Here is a 27,118-nt window from a genome sequence, read left to right on the forward strand (position 1 = left end):
GTCCTTCCCCCAGGAGCTGAGAGTGTCAGCAGATCAGATGCCAGTCTCCGCCCTTCTGCATCCCACTCTGCTGTTCCCGACGGCACCCACTGATACAGAAAGTGATTGCCCATCCTGCTGTGGGACGGTGATGATGACAACGGAAACCCACCAGGTCCAGCCCCTACCCAGAGTCCAGGCGGGCTCCTCACTCTCTCTGTCCCTCTCTCCTCTGGCAGGGTGATGAACTTGTCCTCGGCCGGTCGTGTAACTCTGAAGGTCGCGCGGGAGAAGGTAGTGTGCGGAGGGGGCATTGCAGTTGGGGAGAGAGCACCAGGTTGGTGCAGGGGAGAGGAATATCGGCAATTCCTGAAGGTGTATCAGAGTGTCTGCGTCAGTCTGTATGTGTGTCTGTGTCAGTCTGTCAGAGTGTCTGAGTGTCTGTCAGAGTGTGTGTCAATCTGTATGTGTGTCAGTCTGTCAGTGTCTGTGTCAGTCTGTCAGAGTGTATGTGTGTCTGTCAGTCTATCAGAGTGTGTCAGTCTGTCAGTGTCTGTCAGAGTGTGTGTCAGTCTGTCAGTGTCTGTCAGTCTGTCAGAGTGTATGTGTGTTTGTCAGTCTATCAGAGTGTGTCAGTCTGTATGTGTGTCTGTCAGTCTATCAGAGTGTGTCAGTCTGTATGTGTGTCTGTCAGTCTGTCAGAGTGTATGTGTGTCTGTCAGTCTATCAGAGTGTGTCAGTCTGTCAGTGTCTGTCAGAGTGTGTGTCAGTCTGTCAGTGTCTGTGTCAGTCTGTCAGAGTGTATGTGTGTTTGTCAGTCTATCAGAGTGTGTCAGTCTGTATGTGTGTCTGTCAGTCTATCAGAGTGTGTCAGTCTGTATGTGTGTCTGTCAGTCTGTCAGAGTGTATGTGTGTCTGTCAGTCTATCAGAGTGTGTCAGTCTGTCAGTGTCAGTCTGTATGTGTGACTGTCAGTCTGTCAGAGTGTGTGTCAGTCTGTCAGTGTCTGTCAGAGTGTGTGTCAGTCTGTCAGTGTCTGTGTCAGTCTGTCAGAGTGTATGTGTTTTTGTCAGTCTATCAGAGTGTGTCAGTCTGTATGTGTGTCTGTCAGTCTATCAGAGTGTGTCAGTCTGTATGTGTGTCTGTCAGTCTGTCAGAGTGTATGTGTCAGTCTGTCAGTGTCTGTGTCAGTCTATCAGAGTGTCTGTATGTGTGTCTGTGTCTGTCAGAGTGTCTGTGTAAGTCTATCAGAGTGTCTGTGTCAGTCTGTCAGTGTCTGTGTCAGTCTGTATGTGTGTCAGTCTGTATTTATGTCTGTGTCAGTCTATCAGAGTGTCTGTCAGTGTCTGTGTCAGTCTGTATGTGTGTGTGTGAGTCTGCGTGTACATGGGAAGGAACCTGTTCTTTGGGTGTGGGGCACAGTTCTAGTTACCAGACCACAAAAAGTGTGAGTGGTGTTAGAGGCTCTGGGATGGAGAGACAGAACTGGCTGGTTCATTCTCACTGGAGTCTTTCAGAGGTGTAGTTAGATAGTTATGGTTATTCGCCCTGGATAGTGGAATCCAGAACTTCAGGGCACAGTAGGACTGAGATTTGGTGAATTGGAGGTGAGTAGAATTACGGTCGGAAAGGCGTTTAGACGGGTTGTTGGGTAGATGATCGGCCCTACTCTGGGCAAATGGGATTAGTGTAGATGAAGTCAGGGGCCAGCATGGGCGAGGTGGGCCGAAGAGCCTGTCTCTGGCCTGAGCGTCGTTGGTCACAGTGATGAGTGACCAGGGTGGGACAGAGACAGACAGGAGCTGGGGTCACTGGGTGGGTGTATGGGTCTGGCCGGGAGGGAAGGAGTGGAACGGGCACTCCTACGGGCCTGGCCGGGGCTGTAGGAAGCGCACACTCCCGGCAAGGTGCTCCCGGAGCCAATCCACCACCCGGAACACGTTGAGGTGGAAGTCCCTGGCGTCGACTGGGGGGGAAGAGGCCATACAGACGTCCTTCACGCCCCAGCTCACAACACCCACCTATAATGGAGACAGAGATCTCTGTTAGTTCACCAGGGGCTGGGCCAACACCCTTCATCTTCAAACGGAGGAGGAGGAGATGCTTGGTAGGTCAGGCGGCACCTGCTCTATCAGTTTCCGTAAGCACACACACTCAACTTCACAAACCCCGCACACACACGTCCGATCCACCAGCAAATCGCAAACACGAGATTCTGCAGGTGCTGGAAATCCAGAGCAACACACACACATTCTGGAGGAACTGAGCAGGTCAGCAAACGTTGATGCATCACCCCTCCATCATTCCGTCCGGTGTTTTGCCCTGGGTTTCCCAACTCTGCAGGTCCTCGTCCCCAGAAGGGGAACAAACCCGCTCTCGGCTCCCCCATCCCATTCGCGACTGCGGAACATCGCTTGAAGCCCGGAACTCCCTTCCAGCCACGCGGAGCTACCAGGAAGACAGCTTCTCTCCCACTGACTGGGGAGGTCGGTGTGTCTGGTGCCACCTACCTGGATGTACCGGTACAGCTTCCCCACCGACAGGGGACCGCCAGAATCTCCTGTCAAAAGAAAACAGAACCGGATCTCAGAAGCCGATCTCGGAGCAGTTATACTTACTACACGCAGACCGTACGACAGAGAAACCGGATTGGACCATCGAGTCTGCTCCGCCAATATGAAAGGCACCGATAGTCTTCCAAAAAACCGTAACATTCCATGATCGCTAAGTTACTTCCCCTCTGCTGTCTTTTCCCGTAACCTTTGACGCTCTGACTAATCACGAACTTATACCATTCACTTTAAATATACCCAACTGACCCGGCCTCCACAGCTGCCTGTGCTAAAGAATTCCTCCTCATCCTCGTTCTGAAGGGACGTCCTTCTATTCATAATACTTTCAGGGTGCTTTGCCCAGTGCTTCGGCCTTCGGCCGAACTCGTCCATTTCCTGCGCGTGGCCCACATCCCTCTCCGAGTTCCTCTCTCAAAATAAGTTACCATAAACCTTCAACCTCACCATATTGTGCATTGGTACAGAATGAAAAATGTAATTGTACCTGTTTCTGTCACTTTCTCGGTTCATTTACTTTTATTAAATCTTGTCCCTCTCTCCCTAAACCTGCACTCTGCAGTGATTTATTTACAGAACAGGCCCTTCCGGTTCGGTGACCAGCAATGCACCTGTTTAAGCCCAGCCCCCAATCAGGACAATGACCAATGAACTTACTAGCCGGCCGCAGTACCGTCGCGGATGTCGGGGCAGACCTCCCTAAGCTGGGGAGAAGGGCTGTGACCATCCACTCCTGATCTTATAAACCTCGGGGAAACGGCTCCAGCCATCTTCATAATGCAAGTCCCCTCAGTTTGTACTAGCGGAGGTAAATCCTGCTAACCAGTAAATGTTCCCAGTGGCGTGCCTCTGGCAGCCAAGGGCAGCTCCTGGCCGTCGTGGGTAGCTCGGCCACTACACCTAGTGGAACTGATTCTACCGACAGGAAGAGGGGCAAAGGTCACTTCGGGCAGGTGGGGCTCGTCAATCGGGGTTGGCAGCTCATCTGGGAGAAGGAAAACTCTGATCTCAAACCTCCGCTGCCTTGCGGCTACACCCTCTCGTGGGGACGGTTTCGGAAGTAGATCCCGAGGAAGAATCTGGAGCTGGAGACCCTAAGGCATGAGTCAATGCTGATGGAAAGTCAGTTTAAACGTAGCGTAAATACAAGTAGGCCTTTTCATCGAGGTTGGGTGAGACTAGAACTAGCGGTCATGGGTTAAGGGAGAAAGGTGAAATATTTAAGGGGCAACTGAGGGGAACTTTTTCCACTTAGGGGGTGAGAATGTGGAACGAGGTGTCTGCGGAAGAGGTGGACGTGGGTGGGATCGACTTCAATAGTAAAGAGAATATTATGAGGTGGACGCATGGGTCGTGCAGGTCGATGGAAATGGGTAGATCGATAGTCCGGCACAAACTAGATGGGCCGAAGCTCTGTTTCTGTGCTGTAGTGTTCTATAACTTTATAGTACTTGAAAGGTCATGACGCAGCTGTACAAGACGTTAGTGAGGCCCCATTTTAGAGCATTGCTGTCAGTTTTGGTCGCCCTGCTGTGGGAAAGATATTGAACTGGAAAGATCTATGAGCCAGCGCTTGAGGGACTGAGTCACAGGGAAAGGTTACACAAGTTGGGAACTTATGCCCTGGAGATTTGCAGGTCTATACATGGGCAAATGGACAGTGCTTTACTCGGGTTTAGGGAATCAAGAACTAGAGGGCACAGGTAAAGTGAGAGGGGGACGATTTAAGACGAAATTGAGGGGCAAAGTTTTTTTTTACACAAAGGGTGGGAAAGAGCTGCCAGAGGCAGGTTCAATAACAAGTTTTAACTATTGGACAGGTCCGTAGATAGGAAAGATTCAAAAGGTTATGGACAAAATACTGGCCAATGGGACTGGTTTATATGTGGCACCTTGGTCAACATGGAACAATTGGGCCAAAGGGCCTATTTCTTGCTGTATGAGAGGTCGAAACCTCTCTGTCTCTCTGAAAACTCCCAGGCTTTGACAGCCTTGAGTTCCAGACCTCAATTGTTTACCGCCTGGCTTCAGATTGATGTTTCTTCGAATATACTTGAACCCAAGTATCCCCGTCTTGGTTTGTCCTCTGCGTACAGGGAGCAAAGGATGGCCCTGGTTGGAGTAGCGGGTTCCGGGGGACCTCACCCTTGCAGCTGACGGCCTCCTGATTGCCTCCTGTGCACAAAAAGCGGTCGGTCACCACCTCCTTGACATCACTCACGTTAACGTAGACTCCGGCTCTGAGAGCATCTCTTTCACACTCAGCTCGAGCCTGGAAGAAAAATCAAATTGTTGCGACAGGGCAGGGGACATACCTTGAAGTAAGTTTATTATGAAAGCACATATATGCCACCAAATACAATCTTGAGATTAATTTTCTTGTGGGCATACTCGATAAATACAAATAAAGAAATATAAGAAAAGAAAACCTGCTACAAATAACAATAATATGGAATAATTATTGAGAACATGAGATGAAGAGTCCTTGAGAAACGTCCATAGGTTGTGGGAACAGTTCATGGTAGGGTGAGTCAAGTTATGCCCTTTGGTTCAGGAGCCTGATGGTTGAGGGGTAATAACTGTTCCTGAGGCTCCTGTACCTCCCTTCCAATGGCAGCGAGCGAAACCTCGCCGTCACGGAAGGAGTCTGGAGTGTGGTATTCTCAGAAAGGCCGTGCTCTGACCCACACAGCAAGGCCTTCGTGCGCAGTGCTATGTAACAGAACCACAGAACCTCTGGGCATGGGCTTAGAAGGATGAGGGGATTTCTCATTAAAAGAGTCTGGGGCCAGAGGGCAGACACAGCTTCGGAATAGAGGGGTGTCCATTTAGGACAAAGATGGGATCCACCTCATAATTTTGTGTCTCTCATAATTTTAAGCCTCTAGGAGTACCACAACCTTGTGGCTTGTGTGCCTCAATGACCCAGAGGCCTATTTTGCCTGGAGTAAGGGTCTTGTACTTCGACTCTCGGTGGGGTCAAACAGGTTAAAGGGCAGAGGCCAGGCCCTTTGTGGTCTTCCAGATTTGGGAATTCAGTTCAGGACTAGCAACCCTGACTGGTCAAAAAGCCAACTTGTTACAGAAAGAGCAACGGAGACTCCCGTGTCGTGTGCGATGGTATTCCTGCGTCTCCATCCAGGATTTGCATGACTGACAGCAGTGAAAGCTGAGATGATGAAGGAAGTCCTGAACCCCGCCAAGATCAAGACACAGAAAGGGAAGGACAGTCTGCTTTAGACAACCGAGAAAGAGCAAGAAGCACAACAGACAGAGTATTTCTGAAGAATTACTGAACAGACCTCCACCAAATGAAGAACCTGACATTCAAGAGGCAGCAGAGGACCTCGATATCAACACAGATCCACTCAAGGAAGAAAAGGTTGTTGTTGCGATAAAGAACAGCGATGCTCCAAGACATGACAATTTGAAGCTGAACCAAAAGTTGCAGCAGGCGTTCTGTTTACTATGATGGTGGAAGAGGGACAAGTACCCAAGAACTGGCCGAATTGAGTTATTGTTAGCATCGCCGAGAAAGGAGCGCACAGTGATTGCAACCACTGGCGTGGCATTACGCTTTTGTCAGCCCAGTAAAGTTCTTGCCGAAGACATTGCCCATCGGATTACAGAGGCTGTCGACGTGTGCTTGAGGAAAGAACAAGTTGGCTTCGGGAGAAGCAAGGACTGTCGACTAGATCTTCACGCGGTGTAACATCACAGAGTGCAGAGACAACTGTATACGAATTTCCTGGACGTTGAAAAGGTTTTGATCGCATCCATGGTGAGCCTCTGGTGAACTAAACCATAAGATATAGGAGCAGAATTAGGCCATTTGGCCCGTCGAGTCTGCTCCTCCATTTCATCATGGCTGATTCATTTTCTCTCTCAGCCGCAATCTCCTGCCCCCCCCACCCCGTATCCCCTTATGCCCTGACTAATCAAGAACCTATCAACCTCTGCCTTAAATATACATAAAGACTTGGGCTCCACAGCTGCCTGTGGCAAAGAATTCCACATATTCATCACTCTCTGGCTAAAGAAATCCCTCCTCATTCCTTTCTAAACGGACACTCCTCTATTCTGAGGCTTTGTCCTCTAGTCTTGGACACTCCCACCATAGGAAATGTACTTTCCACACCCACTTTATCCAAGGCCTTTCATAGGTTTCAATTAGGTCACCCCTCGTTCTTCTAAATGCCAGTCAGTACAGGTCCAGAGCCATTAAACGCTCTTCAAATGACAAGCCATTTAACCCTGAAATCGTTTTCGTGAACCTCCTTTGAACCCTCTCCAGTTTCAGCACATCCTTTCTAAAGGACCCAAAGCTGCTCACAATACTCTAAGTGAGTCCTCATTAGTGTTTAAAGACTCAACGTTACATCCTTGCTTTTATATTCCAGTCCTCTTGAAATGAATGCTAACATTGCATTTGCCTTCTTCGCCACAGACTCAACCTGCAAATTAACCTTTAGGGAAGCCTGCATTTTCTCTCCATTTAGACATGACTCAACCATTTCATTTCTTCTACCAAAGTGCATGACCATACATTTTCCGACACTGTATTCCATCTGTCATTTCTTTTCCCTTTCTCCTAATCATTCTGTAGCCTCCCTATTTGCTCAAAGCTACCTGCCCCTCCAGCTTTCTGCATATCTGCAAATTTGGGGAAAATCCATCAATTTCATCGTCCAGACTATGGACATAAAACGTAAACAGAATCAGTCCCACACAGCCCCCGTGGAACACCATTCATCACCGGCAGCCAATTAGAAAAGTATTCCCACTCTTTAACACCCGCCAATCAGCCACTGTTTTATCCATGCCAGAACCTTTCCTGCAATACTTGTAGCTTGTGAAGCTGCCTCCTGTATGGCACCTTGTCAAAGGCCTTCTGAAACTCCAAATACACATCAACTGCCCCACCCCTTTTGTTGCTCCGGCTTGTTATTTATTATTTGTTTATTTTATTAAGCTACAACGTGTAGTCAGCCCTTTCAGCCATGCTGCCCAGCAATCCCCCGATTTGACCCGAGCCCTATCACAGGGCAATTTGCAATAATCAATTAACTACAGCCCAGTATGTCCTTGGGTTGTGGGAGGGAACAGGAGCACCCGGAGGAAACCCACACAGTCACGGGGAGAAAATACTAACTCCTTACAGGCAGCGGCGGAAATTGGCCCCTGTAGTTTCTTCAGAGAATTCCAACAGATTTGTCAGGCAAAATTTTTCCTTGAGTAAACCATGCTGACTGTAGCCTATTTTATCATGTGCTTCCAAATACCCCCAAACCTCCTCCTTACCAATCGACTCTACCATCTTCCCAACCACAGAGGTCAGACTAACTGGCCTGAAGTTCCCTTCCTTCTGCCTCTCTCGCTGTCGATGTTTAAAATCTTACCAATCTGCTATCTTCCCACTGTTATATGTCTACCTTTGGTTTTTATGTTAGTTTTGACTTCCCTTTTTGCCCGTGCTCGCCTTTAGAGTATTACTTCCTCTTTGGGATGAGTATATCCTGTGCCTTCCAGAAATTCCAGCCACTGCTGCTCTGCTGTCATCTCTGCCAGTGTTCTTTTCCAATCTATTCTGGCCAACTCCTCTCTCATTCCTCTAATTTCTTTTATTCCACTGCAATACTGATAAATATGACTTCAGTTTCTCCTTAGCTCTCTAATCAATTCTGGTACATTTCACAGCACCCAATCCGGAATAACTGATCATCCAGTGGGCTCAACCATGAGCTGCTCTACAAGACCATCTCATAGGCTCTCCAGAAATCCCCCCTCTACAGATCCTTTCCAAAATTGTCCAGCTTATCCAGAGTTTCAGTGCTAACTTCACTTGCAGACTGGGGACCGAGATCGAGCTTTGAAGTGGACAGCCAGCACCTCTTCCCCAGGGCACCACTGCTCAGTACAAGAGGACATGGCTTTAAGGGAAGGGGAGGGAAGTTCAAGGGGGATATTAGAGGAAGGTTTTTCACTCAGAGTGTGGTTGGTGCGTGGAATGCACTGCCTGATTCAGTGGTGGAGGCAGATACACTAGTGAAGTTTAAGAGACTACTAGACAGGTATATGGAGGAATTTAAGGTGGGGGGTTATATGGGAGGCAGGGTTTGAGGGTCGGCACAACATTGTGGGCCGAAGGGCCTGTACTGTACTGTACTGTTCTATGTTCTAAGTCAAGACAGGAGTCAGGTAAGGCTGTGTGATATCGGTGATTGGGTTATGAGACAAACAATGAGGGTAAGCAGAGTGGCATTAGGTGGACACTATTCTTTACTTTAGAAGACCTTGAATTTGCAGATGACCTCGCGTTACTATCACATACATACCAGCACATGCAAAATAAAACTCAGCGCCTGTGTGCCTTTGGTGAACGGGTTGGACTCAGACTCAGCCGGAGAAAGATTGAGACCATGACCATCAGAGTCGAGTCTCCTCCTGCCATGACATATAGCGTTATCGTACCGAGAACTCATCTGCCCGGGCAGTATCATTCGGTTGGATGGTGGGACCAAGGGCGCCATCCAGTGCAGACTCAGCAAGGACAGAAACGACTTCAGAGCAATGAGCAACAGGTAGGGATCAACCAAGTACAGCGCCCACACTGTTGTACATGTCATACTGCTGCAGGAAAGAGAACGACCTTGTCAAGTTGTTGTTATTCCACACCATGACCCACTGGAAGACCCGCCATATTTTCTGGCCAAGAAAAATTTCCAGCCACTGCGTAATCTTTCAGTGCTACTGAGAAGGCGTGGTCACGGTCGTCATGAGGAAACATTGGAGATGGATGAGAAGAGGGACTAACTCCATCATCATTGGACCCCTGACAGGCGGAGGAAAAGCTGGAGACCTCAGACAATGGTGCCATACCGTAGGGGCAGAAACGAGGACCCTGAACCACATCTGGACAAAATAGAGAAGATGGCCAAGGACAGACTGGGATGGAGGGCGTTCGCTGCTGTCCTAAACGCCAGGGGTATAACAGGCATTAACGAGCTAATAATTTCAAACTTTTTTAACGTTTTTTTCCTCCATGTTCAGTACATGGTAGTTACTCATCACCATTCCCAGCAGAGGGAGAAAGTTTCTTGTCGCTTGTCCTCGCTGGGTTAATCTTTATGCTACCCCACTTTCCACTCACCTGTCCCGCCATCTTTATTTTCACATTTTCTAAGGTTTGGAGGTAGTTCTTGGTCCGGACAAATTTTGCTTCCACTATTCCTGACATCGGCAGTAGATCGCTTTCTGTGAAAGTGGGTAGAGTTAAGGATGTGGGGCAGTTATGGGTTCTCTCGGATTGGAGGAGCAACAACTCATGTTCTGTCTCGTCTCCAACCTTATGGCATGAACATCGATTTCTCCAACTTCCAGTAATTTTACCCCACCTTTTCCCTACGGTTCATTCCTCCACTCTAGCCTCTTACCTCTTCTCGCTTCCCCCTGGTGTCCCTACCTCTTCCCTTTCTCCCATGGTCTACTCTCAATAGAGAATAGGTGCAGGAGTAGGCCATTCGGCCCTTTAAGCCAGCCTCACCATTCAATGTGATCATGGCTGATCATCCAGAATCAGTACCCCGTTTCTGTCCTCTCCCCATATCCATTGACTCCACTATCTTTAAGAGCTCTATCTAACTCTTTCTTGAAAGCATCCAGAGAATTGGCCTCCACTGCCTTCTGAGGCAGAGCATTCCATAGATCCACAACTCTCTGGGTGAAAAAGTTTTTCCTGAACTACGTTCTAAATGACCTACCCCTTATTCTTAAACTGTGGCCTCTGGTTCTGGACTCCCCCAACATCAGGAACATGTTTCCTGTCTCTAGTGTGTCCAATCCCTTAATAATCTTATGTTTCAATCCGATCCCCTCTCATCCTTCTAAATTCAGTATACACAAGCCCAGTCGCTCCAATCTTTCAACATATGAAAGTCCAGCCATCCCGGGAATTAACCTCGTGAATCTATGCTGCACTTCCTCAATAGCAAGAATGTCCTTCCTCAAATTTGGAGACCAAAACTGAACACAATACTCCAGGTGTGGTCTCACCAGGGCCCTGTACAACTGCAGAAGGACCTCTTTGCTCCTAAACTCAACTCCTCTTGTTATGAAGGCCAATGTGCCATTAATTTTCTTCACTGCCTGCTGTACCTGCATGCTTGCTTTCATTGACTGATGTACAAGAACACCTAGATCTTGTTGTACTTCCCCTTTTTCTAACTTGACATCATTCAGATAGTAATCTGCCTTCCTGTTCTTGTCACCAAAGTGGATAACCTCACAGTTATCCACATTAAACTGCATCTGCCATACATCTGCCCACTCACCTAACCTGTCCAAGTCACCCTACATTCTCCCAACATCCTCCTCATATTTCACACTGCCACCCAGCTTTGTGTCATCTGCAAATTTGCTAATGTTACTTTCTCCTCTCCAATCGGATTCCTTCTTCTCCAGACAGAGATGGAGGACCTTCTTTACCTCCCACCTCCCAGCCTCTTACTTCATCTCCTTCCCCCATCCACTTGGCTTCTCCTATCACCTTCCAGCTTCACTTTCTCCTCCCCCTCCCATTCTTTTCGGGCATCTACCCCTTTCCATTTCTGAAGACTGGTCTCAGCCGAAACGTCAACTGTTTATTCATTTCCACAGATGACTGACCTGCTGAGTTACTCCAGTATTCTGTGTTGCTCCATCTCCCCACCCTCGTGAAGACCCACTCCCACCCAGAGCCTATCCATTTTACGCATATGGTTGTCATGGATGCATCTCCGTCTCTCACTCCCCAAACTTCAGTCACGTACTCGCCTCTGACTGCAAGACCGACTGCCTGCCGTACTGGCGGATAAGCGAAAAAATTAAGGTCATGAAGAAGGATATGTTCTTCCAATCTGACCCTTCCCCTGATCCCTGCGGACGCCCCCATCTCCAGATCCCGGACACCCCTCGATATCCATCGCCAGAGCAGTGTGCCGGAGCTTGGAGCGGGGAGGCTGGTAGTGTAATGGCCGGCATAACGCCTGACAGTGCTCGGGACCCGGGTTCAATTCCTGCCACCGCCTGGGTTTCCTCCCCAATCCCAAAGATGGACATGATACAATAGCGCCAGAAGCATGGAGACCGTTGCGTGTTGACCCAGCACATCCTCGTCGTTCACACTAAATGTCGCAATTCACTGTACGTTTTATTATACAAATAAAGCTTATTTTCAAATCCTGAAGACTTTACCGTGATCGGAGCAGCTCGTTCCCGTCCGCGATCTGCGCAGAGCCACACTAGTCTCCTCGGTGCAGGGCAGGCAGATGGGTCTGGACATGGAGAGAGATGAGAGCGGTGTGACTTTCACCTACGAGCCAGGAACCAACCAGGTTCCTCCCACCAACCAAGCCCGGTATATTAATTAACTCTACCACTCTTCCCCACCCCCCATCTATTACCTCACTTACTTCACTGCACCCTAAGAACCTTAAACTTCTCTTTATAATGCTAATTGCATTACATTGCCTCATCTCCCCCACTGGGGCAAAATCCACTACCCAGAGTCCTCTGTCCTGGGCCAGTCTTTCAAATCGTCCCTGGGTGTAGCCCACTTTCCCAGACCTATCCTCTCCCAGGGGAAGTCTTTGGAGCTTCTGTCGCTCTGGGTCTAACCCCATACCCAAACTCCTCCTCTCGCAGCCGGGCCTCGGATTGTAAATATATGTTGGGGTGTCCAGAGAGGGGCAGCCGGCCGAGGGGCAGGGCCCTGGCTGTGCTAACATCAGCTTCGGTCGATGACAGATAAAATCTGTTACACTCCATGGAGGGCATGACAAGGCACAGCAGGCACCATGGTTGTCCATTGCAAGCAAGGAAGACCCCAGTTTGTGACGACTACTCAAATCACTCGGACTTCTGAGGTAGAGAGTGGAACTGCCCCAGTGCCACGTTATCCATTCCCCCGCACAGCTCTCCTGTCATCGCCGGACAGACTGGTATTTATTGGCTTATGAACACTTTGTTCCGTGTCCAGCCGCACCACTCACATCGGCTCCTCTCCGAGAAGAATTCCTCCCCGGTGAGTTGCCCCCTCAGCATCAGCGCAGGTATTATCAGTGCGCAAAGCTCCCACAGGGGGGTGCCCAATCGGCGATGTCGCACACACAGTGTAGCGCTCCCCGGTAACCCCATCTGTTGCCCCACCCGCAGATTCTTTGCTGCAGCAGTCTCTCTCTCACACGCACTTTGTCCCTGTTACTCTTTATCTCTCTGCCTGCCTGTGTGTGTGTCTCTCTCTCCTAACGTAGAAACATAGAAAATAGGTGCAGGAGTAGGCCTTTCGGCCCTTCGAGCCTGCACCACCATTCAGTATGATCGTGGCTGATCATCCAACTCAGAACCCTGTACCTGCTTTCTCTCCATACCCCCGATCCCTTTAGCCACAAGGGCCATATCTAACTTCCTCTTAAATATAGCCAATGAACCGGCCTCAACTGTTTCCTGTGGCAGAGAATTCCACAGATTCACCACTCTGTGTGAAGAAGTTTTTCCTCATCTCGGTCCTAAAAGGCTTCCCCTTTATCCTTAAACAGTGACCCCTCATTCTGGACTTCCCGAACATCGGAAACAATCTTCCTGCATCTAGCCTGTCCAATCCCTTTAGAATTTTATACGTTTCAATAAGATCCCCCCTCAAACTTCTAAATTCTAGTGAGTATAAGCCTAGTCGATCCAGTCTTTCTTCATATGAAAGTCCTGCCATACCAGGAATCAATCTGGTGAACCTTCTCTGTACTCCCTCTATGGCAAGAATGTCTTTCCTCAGATTAGGGGACCAAAACTGCACACAATATTCTAGGCGCGGTCTCACCAAGGCCTTGTACAACTGCAGTAGAACCTCCCTGCTCCTGTACTCAAATCCTTTTGCTATGAATGCCAACATACCATTTGCCTTTTTCACCGCCTGCTGTACCTGCATGCCCACCTTCAATGACTGGTGTAGAATGACACCCAGGTCTCGTTGCACCTCCCCTTTTCCTAATCGGCCACCGTTCAGATAATAATCTGTTTTCCTGTTCTTGCAGCCAAAGTGGATAACCTCACATTTGTACACATTAAATTGCATCTGCCATGAATTTGCCCACTCACCGAACCTATCCAAGTCACCCTGCATCCTCTCTCTCTGTCTCTCACACATTCTGTGTGTGTTCTAGTGAAGAGTATATACTTCTGTGTCTCTGCGTGTCTTCGTGTGTGTGTGCGTGTGTTTTGTGTCTGTGCTGCGCACTGTCTGTGTCTGAGTCTGTGAGTTTTGTGTCCTTGTATGCCTGTTGATGTCTGTGTGTCTGTCTCTCTCTGTGTTTCTGTGACTCTGTATGAGCAGAGCTTCGGGAAGGAGCAGAGCCTGCAGCCCCTGAAGCAGGGAGCCTAGCAGAGGGCGTGAGGTCGCGTCCTGGTCCTCGTACCTGATGTCCGTTGTGAATTTCAGCTCTGTCGCCAGTTTGATCAGAGCCACGTCATAATCGTAGAATTCACGGATCTTCTTCGCTATCTTCCCGGTCAGATTGTACTGCGGATGCACAATGATTTGCTCAATCTTCACTATGATCTTGACAGAACTCCCTGCGGGACGAGAAAGGCAAATGGAACCCAAAGCTTCTTCTGAAAGACGAGAAAATCTGCAGATGCTGGAAGTGCAAAGCACACACTCAGAGTAATGGAGGAAGTCAGCAGGTCAGGCAACATCCACCGGGAGTCTCGGCCCGACAAGTCGCCTGTTGTAGATGCTGCCAGGTCTGCTGAGTAAGGGTCAGAGTAAATGTCACAGTACTGAGATAACTCTCCTGCAGACATTCACAGTACCACAGAGAAATCAATGGAAACTACACTAAAAACAAAGGAAATGTGGAAATGAAGGAAGCTGCATAAATAAAATCAATACTGAGAACGTGGTTTGCAGTCTTGAAGGTGAATGTACCACACTGCTTTAGGAGTCTGATGGGTGAGGTTCCTGAACGGAGTAGTGTGGAACCTCAGGCTCCAGACTCGTGAGTCAGAAGAGAGCATGGCCTGAAGGGTGGAGTTCCTTGATGATAGACATTGCTTTCTTGTAGTACATGGGGTGATTGATAAGTTCGTGGCCTACGGTAGAGGGAGTCAGTTTTAGAAAACCTAGCACATTTATTTTTCAACTTAGTCCCATCCTCGCTCCCTCGCACCTCTCACCCCGTCTCACAAAACGACACTCCCTCAGAATCGACCACTGTCGTGGTGGTAGTCACCTCGACCTCTTCCCCATCTCTCCCACGGCGCGGCGATCCCTTAGCATCATCCCTCCGCAGAGAGACGCTCCCTCCCTCCGCTCATTAAAGCACGGGCCGTGGCGCTCCCTCTTCCCCACCTCTCCCACGGCGCGGCGATCCCTTAGCATCATCCCTCCGCAAAGAGACGCTCCCTCCCTCCGCTCATTAAAGCACGGGCTATGGCGCTCCCTCTTCCCCACCTTTCCCACGGCGCGGCGATCCCTTAGCATCATCTCTCCGCAGAGAGGCTCCCTCCCTCCGCTCATTAAAGCACGGGCTGTGGCGCTCCCTCTTCCCCACCTCTCCCACGGCGCGGCGATCCCTTAGCATCATCTCTCCGCAGAGAGGCTCCCTCCCTCCGCTCATTAAAGCACGGGCTATGGCGCTCCCTCTTCCCCACCTCTCCCACGGCGCGGCGATCCCTTAGCATCATCCCTCCGCAAAGAGACGCTCCCTCCCTCCGCTCATTAAAGCACGGGCTATGGCGCTCCCTCTTCCCCACCTCTCCCACGGCGCGGCGATCCCTTAGCATCATCCCTCCGCAAAGAGACGCTCCCTCCCTCCGCTCATTAAAGCACGGGCTATGGCGCTCCCTCTTCCCCACCTCTCCCACGGCGCGGCGATCCCTTAGCATCATCTCTCCGCAGAGAGGCTCCCTCCCTCCGCTCATTAAAGCACGGGCTATGGCGCTCCCTCTTCTCCACCTCTCCCACGGCGCGGCGATCCCTTAGCATCACCCCTCCGCCGAGAGACGCTCCCTCCCTCCGCGCACGAGCTGTGGCGCTCCCTCTTCCCCATCTCTCCCACGGCGCGGCGATCCCTTAGCATCACCCCTCCGCAGAGAGACGCTCCCTCCCACCGCGCACGAGCTGTGGCGCTCCCTCTTCTTACCCACGCGTATGGATAGGTCGCTGGGGTCTTCATTCGCCAGGTTTCCGAAACAGTGAGCCGCCGTCAGAATCCACTGCGGTGCCACGATGGAGCCGGAGCAGCGGCTATTCTGTGGAAAGGGTTAGGCACGGTACCCAGATTCAAACTTCCACCACCCCAACATACACCCCAGGGCAGGGAACAGGGTCAGTGGGCACAGGTTACGGTCAGCGCAGTGACAGTGGGTCAAAATGCTAAGGTCAGACAGAGGCTTCGTTTGGGAACTGCAACTGGCAACATTACTGAACCGTCTCTCTGAACTCTTCTCCGCAGCTTCGTCCTACAACCTCGGGTCTGCATGCCTCCCTGACTGTCTCCCACCTCTCAGCCACCCCCCCCCCCACCACACGCACTTGCGTTCCTTCTCTCTCCCAGCTGTCCTCCACATTTACTCTCCGCTCATCGGCAGGAGAAAGGGATTGCGAAGGAAAATAAATCAGCCGCGATTGAACACTTTCCTCTCTCCGCCTCTCTCACTCCGGATTCAGAGCAGGCGACATGCGAGACGAGAAAACTCACCGGTTTCTGGTTGTGGAGGATGTCAGTGAACCAGGGGTAAGAACGCTGTTCATCGGTGGCATTTAAACTCTTGTTGGCAAATCCGCAGAGGCTTCCCACAGAGGAGAGGTCTGCAAGCAGAGAAACTGAATGAAATCTCTCGGGCGGCTTTCCCTCTCCACATGGCGGTCCCACTCCACCAAAGTGGGTCCCTTGCACGCTCCCTCTGCACCGCCTACTCACGTCCGGTCCGTGGGAGACCCTCCCCGAAAACTGAGCGCCGTCAACCCGACACCAGCGAGCGCTGTCGCGATCGATCCTCAGCGACCTCCGGCCGAGCGGCATCTTACCAACACCTCGATCTCACAGAGTGGCGCTCCCCGGGAGGGTTCTCCATCTCACAGAGCGGCGCTCCCCGAGAGGGTTCTCCATCTCACAGAGCGGCGCTCCCTGGGAGGGGTCTCCATCTGACAGAGCGGCGCTACCCGAGAGGGTTCTCCATCTCACAGAGCGACGCTCCCCGAGAGGGGTCTCCATCTCACAGAGCGGCGCTCCCCGAGAGGGTTCTCCATCTCACAGAGCGACGCTCCCCGAGAGGGGTCTCCATCTCACAGAGCGGCGCTCCCCGAGAGGGTTCTCCATCTCACAGAGCGACGCTCCCCGAGAGGGTTCTCCATCTGACAGAGGACGCTCCCCGAGAGGGTTCTCCATCTCACAGAGCGGCGCTCCCCGAGAGGGTTCTCCATCTCACAGAGCGACGCTCCCCGGGAGGGGTCTCCATCTCACAGAGCGGCCCTCCCCGAGAGGGTTCTCCATCTGACAGAGCGACGCTCCCCGAGAGGGTTCTCGATCTGACAGAGCGGCGCTCCCCGAGAGGGGTCTCCATCTCACAGAGCGACGCTCCCCGAGAGGGTTCTCGATCTGACAGAGCGGCGCTCCCCGAGAGGGTTCTCCATCTCAGAGAGCGACGCTCCCCGAGAGGGGTCTCCATCTCACAGAGCGACGCTCCCCGAGAGGGTTCTCCATCTGACAGAGCGGCGCCCCCCGAGAGGGTTCTCCATCTCACAGAGCGACGCTCCCCGAGAGGGTTCTCCATCTCACAGAGTGACGCTCCCCGAGAGGGTTCTCCATCTGACAGAGCGGCGCTCCCCGAGAGGGTTCTCGATCTGACAGAGCGGCGCTCCCCGAGAGGGTTCTCCATCTCACAGAGCGACGCTCCCCGAGAGGGTTCTCGATCTGACAGAGCGGCGCTCCCCGAGAGGGGTCTCCATCTCACAGAGCGACGCTCCCCGAGAGGGTTCTCGATCTGACAGAGCGGCGCTCCCCGAGAGGGTTCTCCATCTCACAGAGCGACGCTCCCCGAGAGGGTTCTCCATCTGACAGAGGACGCTCCCCGAGAGGGTTCTCCATCTCACAGAGCGGCGCTCCCCGAGAGGGTTCTCCATCTCACAGAGCGACGCTCCCCGGGAGGGGTCTCCATCTCACAGAGCGGCCCTCCCCGAGAGGGTTCTCCATCTGACAGAGCGACGCTCCCCGAGAGGGTTCTCGATCTGACAGAGCGGCGCTCCCCGAGAGGGGTCTCCATCTCACAGAGCGACGCTCCCCGAGAGGGTTCTCGATCTGACAGAGCGGCGCTCCCCGAGAGGGTTCTCCATCTCACAGAGCGACGCTCCCCGAGAGGGGTCTCCATCTCACAGAGCGACGCTCCCCGAGAGGGTTCTCCATCTGACAGAGCGGCGCCCCCCGAGAGGGGTCTCCATCTCACAGAGCGGCCCTCCCCGAGAGGGTTCTCCATCTCACAGAGCGACGCTCCCCGAGAGGGTTCTCGATCTGACAGAGCGGCGCTCCCCGAGAGGGTTCTCGATCTGACAGAGCGGCGCTCCCCGAGAGGGTTCTCCATCTCACAGAGCGACGCTCCCCGAGAGGGTTCTCGATCTGACAGAGCGGCGCTCCCCGAGAGGGGTCTCCATCTCACAGAGCGACGCTCCCCGAGAGGGTTCTCGATCTGACAGAGCGGCGCTCCCCGAGAGGGTTCTCCATCTCACAGAGCGACGCTCCCCGAGAGGGGTCTCCATCTCACAGAGCGACGCTCCCCGAGAGGGTTCTCCATCTGACAGAGCGGCGCCCCCCGAGAGGGTTCTCCATCTCACAGAGCGACGCTCCCCGAGAGGGTTCTCCATCTCACAGAGCGACGCTCCCCGAGAGGGTTCTCCATCTGACAGAGCGGCGCTCCCCGAGAGGGTTCTCGATCTGACAGAGCGGCGCTCCCCGAGAGGGTTCTCCATCTCACAGAGCGACGCTCCCCGAGAGGGGTCTCCATCTCACAGAGCCACGCTCCTTCTGCACCACCCATCTGGCGGCAGTTCTGCACTACTCACGTCCGGTCCGTGGGAGACCCTCCCCGAAAACTGAGCGCCGTAACCCCGACACCAGCGTGCGCTGTCGCGACCTCAGGCCGAGCGTTGTCTTACCCAGCAAATGGTTGAAGACGGTGTTAAGATGTGTTTCGTTTGCCAGGAAGAAGGCGTGTCTCTCGTTCGCCTTCTTGGACGCAATGGAGTTGATCTGCTCCTTGTCGGCGTTTTGACCGAGTCCGAACACATAGACATCTGCAGTACACCAAGTGGAAACGCAATCACAACGGTAAGTGCCAGCAGTAGAGGTCAGTGGTGTCGCTTGGGGGGAATCTACTGGGGCTGGCCCACAGTCGAGGTCACCTTCCCATTTGTCCTGGGTACCCTGGTCACAGTGAGGGAATTTCAGGGATGGTGCGCCCCCCCCCCCCCCCGAGGATTTGACTGTTTGGTATTAACAATATTTTAATTTGAAATTGTTAACGATTTTATAGGGTGGATGTTCTGAGCGAATAATCTTTCATATTTTTTCCATCAAAAAAGGATTCCAAGCCAAGACTTTGGGGTCAACAGGAAAAGGGTTGCCAGAAGGGCAGTGTGGCCTTGTGGGGGATTTTAACATGCGAGTGGATTGGGGAAAATCAGGTCGGCACTGGATCTCAAGAGAGAGAATTTGTAGAATGTCTATCAGATGGCTTTTTAGAATAACTTGTTGTTGAGCCCACTAGGGCTGTACTGGATTGGGTATTGTGTAATCCAGTCCACAATACTGGATTAGAGAGATTGAGAGATTGAGTTGAAGGAACCCTTACGAGGCAGTGATCTCAACAAATTTGAGAAAGAGAAGCCGAAATTTGATGTGTCGGTATTTCAGTGGAGTAAAGGAAATTACAGTGGCATGAGAGAGGGACTGGCCAAGGTTGACTGGAGAGGGACACTAGCGGGAAGGATGGCAGAGCAGCAATGGCTGGAGTTTATGCGACAAGTGAGGAAGGTGCAAGACAAATATATTCCATAGAAAAAGAAATTTTCAAATGGAAAAAGGATGACGTAAGTCAAAGCCAAAGTACAAGCAAAGCATACAAGGAAGCAAAAATTAGTGGGAAGACAGAGGATTGGGAAGTTTTTAAAAGCTCACAAAAGGAAACTAAGAAGGTCATTAAGGAGAAGATGAAGCTTGCAAATAATATCAAAGAGGATACTAAAAGCTTTCTCAAGTATATAGCGAGTAAAAGACAGGTGAGAGTAGATATAGGACCGATAGAAAATGATGCTGGAGAAATTGTAATGGGAGATAAGGAGATGGTGAAGGAACTGAATGAGTATTTTGCACCAGTCTTCACTGAGGAAGACATCAGCAATATACTGGACATCGAAGGGTGTCAGGGAAGAGAATTACGACAGTCACAATTACGACAGAGAAAGTACTCAGGAGGCTGAATAGTCTAAGGGTAGATAAATCTCCCGGACCAGATGGAATGCACCCTCGTGTTCTGAAGGAAGTAGAAGAGGAGATTGCGGAGGCATTAGCAATGATCTTTCAAAAGTCGGTAGATTCTGGTCTGGTTCCGGTGGACTGGAAGATAGCAAATGTCACTCCGCTATTTAAGAAGGGGGCAAGGAAGCGAAAAGGACATTATAGACTTGTTAGCTTGGCATCGGTGGTTGGGAAGTTGTTGGAGTCGATTGTTAAGGATGAGGTTACGGAGTACCTGGAGGCATATGACAAGATAGGCAGAACTCAGCATGGTTTCCTTAAAGGAAAATCCTGCCTGACAAACCTAGTGCAATTTTCTGAGGATATTACAAGTAGGCTAGACAAGGGAGATGCAGTGGATGTTGTGTATTTGGATTTTCAGAAGGCCTTTGACAAGGTGCCGCACATGAGGCTGCTAAACAAGATAAGAGCCCATGGAATTACGGGAATTCCCCATGGAAGTATGTGGATAGAGCGTTGGCTGATTGGCAGGAAACAGAGAGTGGGAATAAAGGATGTTCCACAGGGGTCCGTGTTGGGACCGCTTCTTTTTGTGTTGTATATCAACGATTTGATTTATGGCTTTGTGGCTAAGTTTGTTGATGATACAAAGATAGGTGGAGGGGCCAGTAGTGCTGAGGAAACAGAGAGTCTGCAGAGAGACTTGGATAGATTGGTGGAATAGGCAAAGAAGTGGCAAATGGAATACAATGTTGCAAAGTGTATGGTCATGCACTTTGGTAGAAGAAATAAACGGGCAGACTATTATTTAAATGGGGAGAGAATTCAAAGTTCTGAGATGCAACGGGACTTGGGAGTTAAGGTTAACCTCCAGGCTGAATCCGTGGTGAAGAAGATGAATGCAATGTTGGCATTCATTTCTAGAGGAATAGAGTATAGGAGCAGGAATGTGATGTTGAGGCTCTATAAGGCACTGGTAAGACCTCACTTGGAGTACTGTGTGCAGTTTTGGTCTCCTTATTTAAGAAAGGATGTGCTGACGTTGGAGAGGGTTCAGAGAAGATTCACTAGAATGATTCCCGGAATGAGAGGGTTAACATATGAGGAACCTTTGACCGCTCTTGGACTGTACTCCGTGGAGTTTAGAAGAATGAGGGGGGACCTCATAGAAACATTTCGAATGTTGAAAGGCACAGACAGAGTGGATGTGGCAAACTTGTTTCCCATGGTGGGGGAATCTAGGTCGAGAGGGCATGACTTAAGGATTGAAGGGCACCCATTCAGAACAGAAATGCAAAGAAATTTTTTAGCCAGAGGGTGGTGAATCTGTGGAATTTATTTCCATGGGCAGCAGTAGAGGCCAAGTTATTGGGTGTATTTAAGGCAGTGGTATTTGAGGTATAAATAGGGATTCGAGTAGCCAGGTCATCAAAGGTTATGGAGAAAAAACGGGGGAGTGGAAATAAATGGGGGAATGGATCAGCTCATGATAAAATGGTGGAGCAGACTCAATGGGCCGAATGGCCGACTTCTGCTCCTTTGTTTGCTGGTTTTATGGTCAGTTCCACAGTTGGCCAGTAGAGGCGTCTTTTTTTCTGTGCATTCTGGCCTGGCATGTTCTTTGTGTTGGAACTGACGACCCGCGTGCCCAGCTGTTCTGAGTGAATTGTGCTGTTCTTTGCTCAGTCTTTGCGCCAGTGTTGATAGTGTGATTCTCTTGTAATCCAGTGCTGCAATCATTTTGAATGTTTTTTTTGGCCTATTTTTGAACTTTGTACTTGTGTTAGACGTTTGGTCGAATATGAGTTCAATCTGTGTTCTTTGGAACTGCTCGCCTTCTCTAGTTTGACTATCCAACCCCATTTCCCGACATCCTCCCCAATTTCTACCAGCGCCCCTTTACCCAGGTAGTCCTCCCGAGAATTCTCGATCTCCAGGAAACTGCGAATGCGATTCATTATGCCTGTGGGCACCCCGTCCACGTTGGCCCGTCCTGAAAAACAGAGTGTCGCTTGTTAGAACCAAGGGAAAGGTCGGTCTGTCTCCAATCCCTCCTCAACCGCCCCCCCCCCCGCCCATTACCTCTCAGCCATGGGGAGGGGCTGATTGATCTGTCATGCCAATCCGTTCTTTGGGATTCAGTCCTATTTGCTTATGTGCTACCAAGCCAGTGCGGCACAATATGGAGAACAAGCTGTTGCCCATGTTGCCCTCTCCACGCAGCTAATGAATCCAAAGCAATGACAGACACCGATATAGTTTGGCACTAGCCTCGCACGCCTTAGTGTTGAACTCAAGCCTTACGAACTCCAGCTCCGGACCTTTCCTCAAGTTTCACTCCCGAAGCCTTCCCCATGAGTGGGTATAGCCGCAAAGCAGCGGAGGTTTGAGATCAGAGCTTTCCTTCTAGATGAGCTGCCAGCCATGGCCGACGGGCCCATCTGCCAGTAACCAGCCTTTGCAAAGTCACATGTGAAGGCCTGGAGCTGGATTTGGTTGTCAGAGGCTACTTAAGACGCACGGCATTGGGAGCTTATCCCCACTATCGTCCCTCCTTCCAAGGCTATGCCAACCTTAGGATCCTCTGTCATATCAGGAGAATTTCACTTGCCACTTCTGTCCTCCTTCCTTACCTCCAGTTCTCCCGCTCACCACTCACCCCGCCATACACCTCTCCCTTCTCTGCTCTTTCTAGCCTTCATCTCTTATCCTCTTCCCACTTCTACCACCTCCGCAGTGGCCAAGTTATTTGGCTGAATGAGGCCACACATTCTTTCCTGCTGCCTGCACCCCACCAGCTCACCACGTTCAATTACACCCAGACTGTTCTCTTAAGAAGTAAGACACAGGAGCAGAGGGGCCATTCAGCACCACCAGTCCCCTCTGCCATTTCACTATTTCTTATCCTGGTCAATCCCATTCCTCTGCCTTCTCTCCATTTCCTTCAATGCTCTTACTCAATCAACCTCAGCTTAAAGACTTGACCTCCACGGCCGTCAGTGGCAATGAATTCCACAGATTCACCACCATCAGGCTAAACAAATTCCTCCTCATCTCTGTTCTAAGTGAATATCCCTCTATTCTCAGGCTGCACCATTTAGTCCTAAACTCCCCCACTATAGGAAACATCCTCTCCACATCCACTCTATCTGTGTCCTCAGGTCCCAGACTCCCCCACTATATGAAACATCCTGTCCACCTCCACTTGATCTGTGTCTACTGGTCGTAATCTCCCCCGCTATAGGAAACATCCTCTCCACATCCACTTGATCTGTGTCCTCTGGTCCCAGACTCCCCCACTATAGGAAACATCCTCTCCACATCCACTCTATCTGTGTCCTCTGGTCCTAGACTCCCCCACTATAGGAAACATCCTCTCCACATCCACTCTATCTGTGTCCTCTGGTCCTAGACTCTCCCACTATAGGAAATATCCTCTCTACATCCACTCTATCTCTGCCCTCTTGTCCTAGACTCCCCTACTATAGGAAATCTCTCCACATCCACTCTATCTGTGTCCTCTGGTCCTAGACTCCCCCACTATAGGAAACATCCTCTCCACATCCACTCTATCTCTGCCCTCTTGTCCTAGACTCCCCTACTATAGGAAACATCCTCTCCAAATCCACTCTATCTGTGTCCTCTGGTCCTTGACTTCCCCACTACAGGAAACATCCTCTCCAAATCCACTCTATCTGTGTCCTCTGGTCCTTGACTTCCCCACTACAGGAAACATCCTCTCCAAATCCACTCTATCTGTGTCCTCTGGTCCTTGACTTCCCCACTACAGGAAACATCCTCTCCACATCTACTCTATCTGTGTCCTCTGTTCCTAGACTTCCCCACTACAGGAAGCATCCTTTCTACATCCACTCTATCTGGTCCTAGACTTCCCCACTACAGGAAACATCCTTTCTACATCCACTCTACCAAAGCTTTTCAATACTCAGTAGGTTTCAATCGAATTCCCTACTCATTCTTCTAAACTTCAGCGTTCCCTGACCAGAGCCATCATTCATTTCTCACATGGGAATCCTTTTGTTCCCGGGATCGCCCACTGCTGAACTTTGGTAACAGTTGGAGTACTGTATTGTGTTGTAACAGATACAGAGTCTTTGCCCCAGCTGGAGATCACGTCACTCTCTAACGGGTCCTTATTTGAATGTATTTGTGGTCGGGCTGCATGCGGGCAACATCTGGGCAGTTTTACCTGCTCTGCAGATGGACCACAGGCTTGAGCAGTTAGCAGGTAGCGAGGTATCAGAGCAGTTATTGTAACGCTTTGCAGCTCTAGTGACACGGGTTCAATTCCTGCGCTGTCTAGAAGGAGTCTATACATTCTCCCCGTGACGGAGCGAATCTCTTCCGAGTGCTCCGGTTTCCTCCTACATCCCAAAGGAGTTTCAGTAAGTTTCCGCAGCTCTAGTTGGTCACCTACCGTCCGTGAAGACCAGGATCACGTGGCGGATCTGCATCCATTCGTCCAGTCGGTCCTTCATGTTCGTCCGGGCGTAACTCATCATCCCGTAGACGGTTTTGAAAGCTCCGGTCACGTTGGTTCCCAAGTTCCTCTTCACCACGTAATCTGTGGTGAGGGATGGAAAGGATTAGTTAGCCACGGGGGCAGGTCACACACCCGGCCCGGGATACGGGTGGGGTGTGACAGCGACCAGACGGGAAGAGAGGGTGGGCTGAGCTGGGAGATTGTCAGAGAAACAGCAGCTGTGCTGCCCCACACCACAGCCCAGTGCCCAGAAGAGAAACTCCGTACAACTATGACATTTCCACCCGTCCCACAGCCCAGTGCCGAGAAGAGAAACTCCGTACATCTGTGACATTTCCACCCGTCCCACAGCCCAGTGCCCAGGAGAGAAACTCCGTACCACTGTGACATTTCCACCCGTCCCACAGCCCAGTGCCCAGGAGAGAAACTCCGTACAACTGTGACATTTCCACCCGTCCCACAGCCCAGTGCCCAGGAGAGAACCTCCGTACAACTGTGACATTTCCACCCGTCCCACAGCCCAGTGCCCAGGAGTGAAACTCGGTACAACATTGACATTTCCACCCGTCCCACAGCCCAGTGCCCAGGAGAGAAACTCCGTACCACTGTGACATTTCCACCCGTCCCACAGCCCAGTGCCCAGGAGAGAAACTCCGTACCACTATGACATTTCCACCCGTCCCACAGCCCAGTGCCCAGGAGAGAAACTCCGTACAACTATGACATTTCCACCCGTCCCGCAGCCCAGTGCCCAGGAGAGAAACTCCGTACAACTGTGACATTTCCACCCGTCCCGCAGCCCAGTGCCCAGGAGAGAAACTCCGTACCACTATGACATTTCCACCCGTCCCACAGCCCAGTGCCCAGGAGAGAAACTCCGTACAACTATGACATTTCCACCCGTCCCACAGCCCAGTGCCCAGGAGAGAAACTCCGTACAACTATGACATTTCCACACGTCCCACAGCCCAGTGCCCAGGAGAGAACCTCCATACAACTGTGATACAGTCTGAGACGTGAGACACAGCCGGGGTCTGTGATACAGTCTGACGCGTGAGACACTCCCGAGGTCTGTGATAGAGTCGCGTGAGACACTGCCGGGGTCTGTGATACAGTCTGAGGCGTGAGACACTGCCGGGGTCTGTGATACAGTCTGACGCGTGAGACACTCCCGAGGTCTGTGATAGAGTCTGAGACGTGAGACACTGCCGGGGTCTGTGATACAGTCTGAGACGTGAGACACTGCCGGGGTCTGTGATACAGTCTGACGCGTGAGACACTGCCGGGGTCTGTGTTACAGTCTGAGGCGTGAGACACTGTCGCAGTCTGTGATAGAGAGTCGCGTGAGACACTGCCGGGGTCTGTGGTACAGTCTGTCACGTGAGATACTGCCGGGGTCTGTGATACAGTCTGAGGCGTGAGACACTGCCGGGGTCTGTGATACAGTCTGACATGTGAGACACTGCCGGGGTCTGTGATACAGTCTGTCACGTGAGATACTGCCGGGGTCTGTGATACAGTCTGACGCGTGAGACACTGCCGGGGTCTGTGATACAATCTGTCCCGTGAGACACTGCCGGGGTCTGTGATACAGTCTGTCACGTGAGATACTGCCGGGGTCTGTGATACAGTCTGACGCGTGAGACACTGCCGGGGTCTGTGATAGAGTCTGAGGCGGGAGACATTGCCGGGGTCTGTGATACAGTCTGTCACGTGAGATACTGCCGGGGTCTGTGATACAGTCTGACGCGTGAGACACTGCCGGGGTCTGTGATACAGTCTGTCACGTGAGATACTGCCGGGGTCTGTGATACAGTCTGACGCGTGAGACACTGCCGGGGTCTGTGATACAGTCTGTCACGTGAGATACTGACGTGGTCTGTGATAGAGAGTCGCGTGAGACACTGCCGGGGTCTGTGATACAGTCTGTCACGAGAGACACTGCCGGGGTCTGTGATACAGTCTGAGGCGTGAGACACTGCTGGGGTCTGTGATACAGTCTGAGACATGAGACACTGCCGGGGTCTGTGATACAGTCTGAGGCGTGAGACACTGCCGGGGTCTGTGATACAGTCTGAGGCGTGAGACACTGCCGGGGTCTGTGATACAGTCTGAGGCGTGAGACACTGCCGGGGTCTGTGATAGAGAGTCGCGTGAGACACTGCCGGGGTTTGTGATAGAGAGTCGCGTGAGACACTGCCGGGGTCTGTGATAGAGAGTCGCGTGAGACACTGCCGGGGTCTGTGATACAGTCTGAGGAGTGACACACTGCCGGGGTCTGTGATACAGTCTGTCACGAGAGACACTGCCGGGGTCTGTGATACAGTCTGAGGCGTGAGACACTGCCGGGTCTGTGATACAGTCTGAGGCGTGAGACACTGCCGGGGTCTGTGATACAGTCTGAGACATGAGACACTGCCGGGGTCTGTGATACAGTCTGAGGCGTGAGACACTGCCGGGGTCTGTGATAGAGAGTCGCGTGAGACACTGCCGGGGTCTGTGATAGAGAGTCGCGTGAGACACTGCCGGGGTCTGTGGTACAGTCTGTCACGAGAGACACTG

At 51.4% G+C, this 27,118-nt stretch overlaps 1 protein-coding gene across 2 annotated transcripts in view; it reads right to left on the bottom strand.

Moving 5' to 3' along the window:
* Positions 1 to 1,835: 1,835 nt before the first annotated feature.
* Positions 1,836 to 27,118, bottom strand: part of LOC132394737 (complement factor B-like) — a 104,546-nt gene continuing 79,263 nt past the window's right edge. Inside the window, exons 8-18 of one of the 2 annotated variants that reach the window (XM_059971132.1) lie at positions 24,491 to 24,637; positions 21,956 to 22,045; positions 18,732 to 18,869; positions 16,282 to 16,391; positions 15,724 to 15,832; positions 13,996 to 14,152; positions 11,780 to 11,859; positions 9,699 to 9,802; positions 4,694 to 4,820; positions 2,489 to 2,538; positions 1,836 to 1,999 (exon numbers count right to left, since the gene is read on the bottom strand). In XM_059971132.1, the coding sequence (XP_059827115.1) occupies positions 1,841 to 1,999; positions 2,489 to 2,538; positions 4,694 to 4,820; positions 9,699 to 9,802; positions 11,780 to 11,859; positions 13,996 to 14,152; positions 15,724 to 15,832; positions 16,282 to 16,391; positions 18,732 to 18,869; positions 21,956 to 22,045; positions 24,491 to 24,637 (1,271 nt within the window). In that variant the 3' untranslated portion in view covers positions 1,836 to 1,840. Of the gene's footprint in view, positions 2,000 to 2,488; positions 2,539 to 3,035; positions 3,150 to 4,693; positions 4,821 to 9,698; positions 9,803 to 11,779; positions 11,860 to 13,995; positions 14,153 to 15,723; positions 15,833 to 16,281; positions 16,392 to 18,731; positions 18,870 to 21,955; positions 22,046 to 24,490; positions 24,638 to 27,118 lie in introns of those variants that run through there. The other variant, XR_009512411.1, reaches the window with a different exon arrangement.

Source organism: Hypanus sabinus, chromosome 5, assembly GCF_030144855.1.
Source record: "Hypanus sabinus isolate sHypSab1 chromosome 5, sHypSab1.hap1, whole genome shotgun sequence".
Classification (NCBI taxonomy): domain Eukaryota; kingdom Metazoa; phylum Chordata; class Chondrichthyes; order Myliobatiformes; family Dasyatidae; genus Hypanus; species Hypanus sabinus.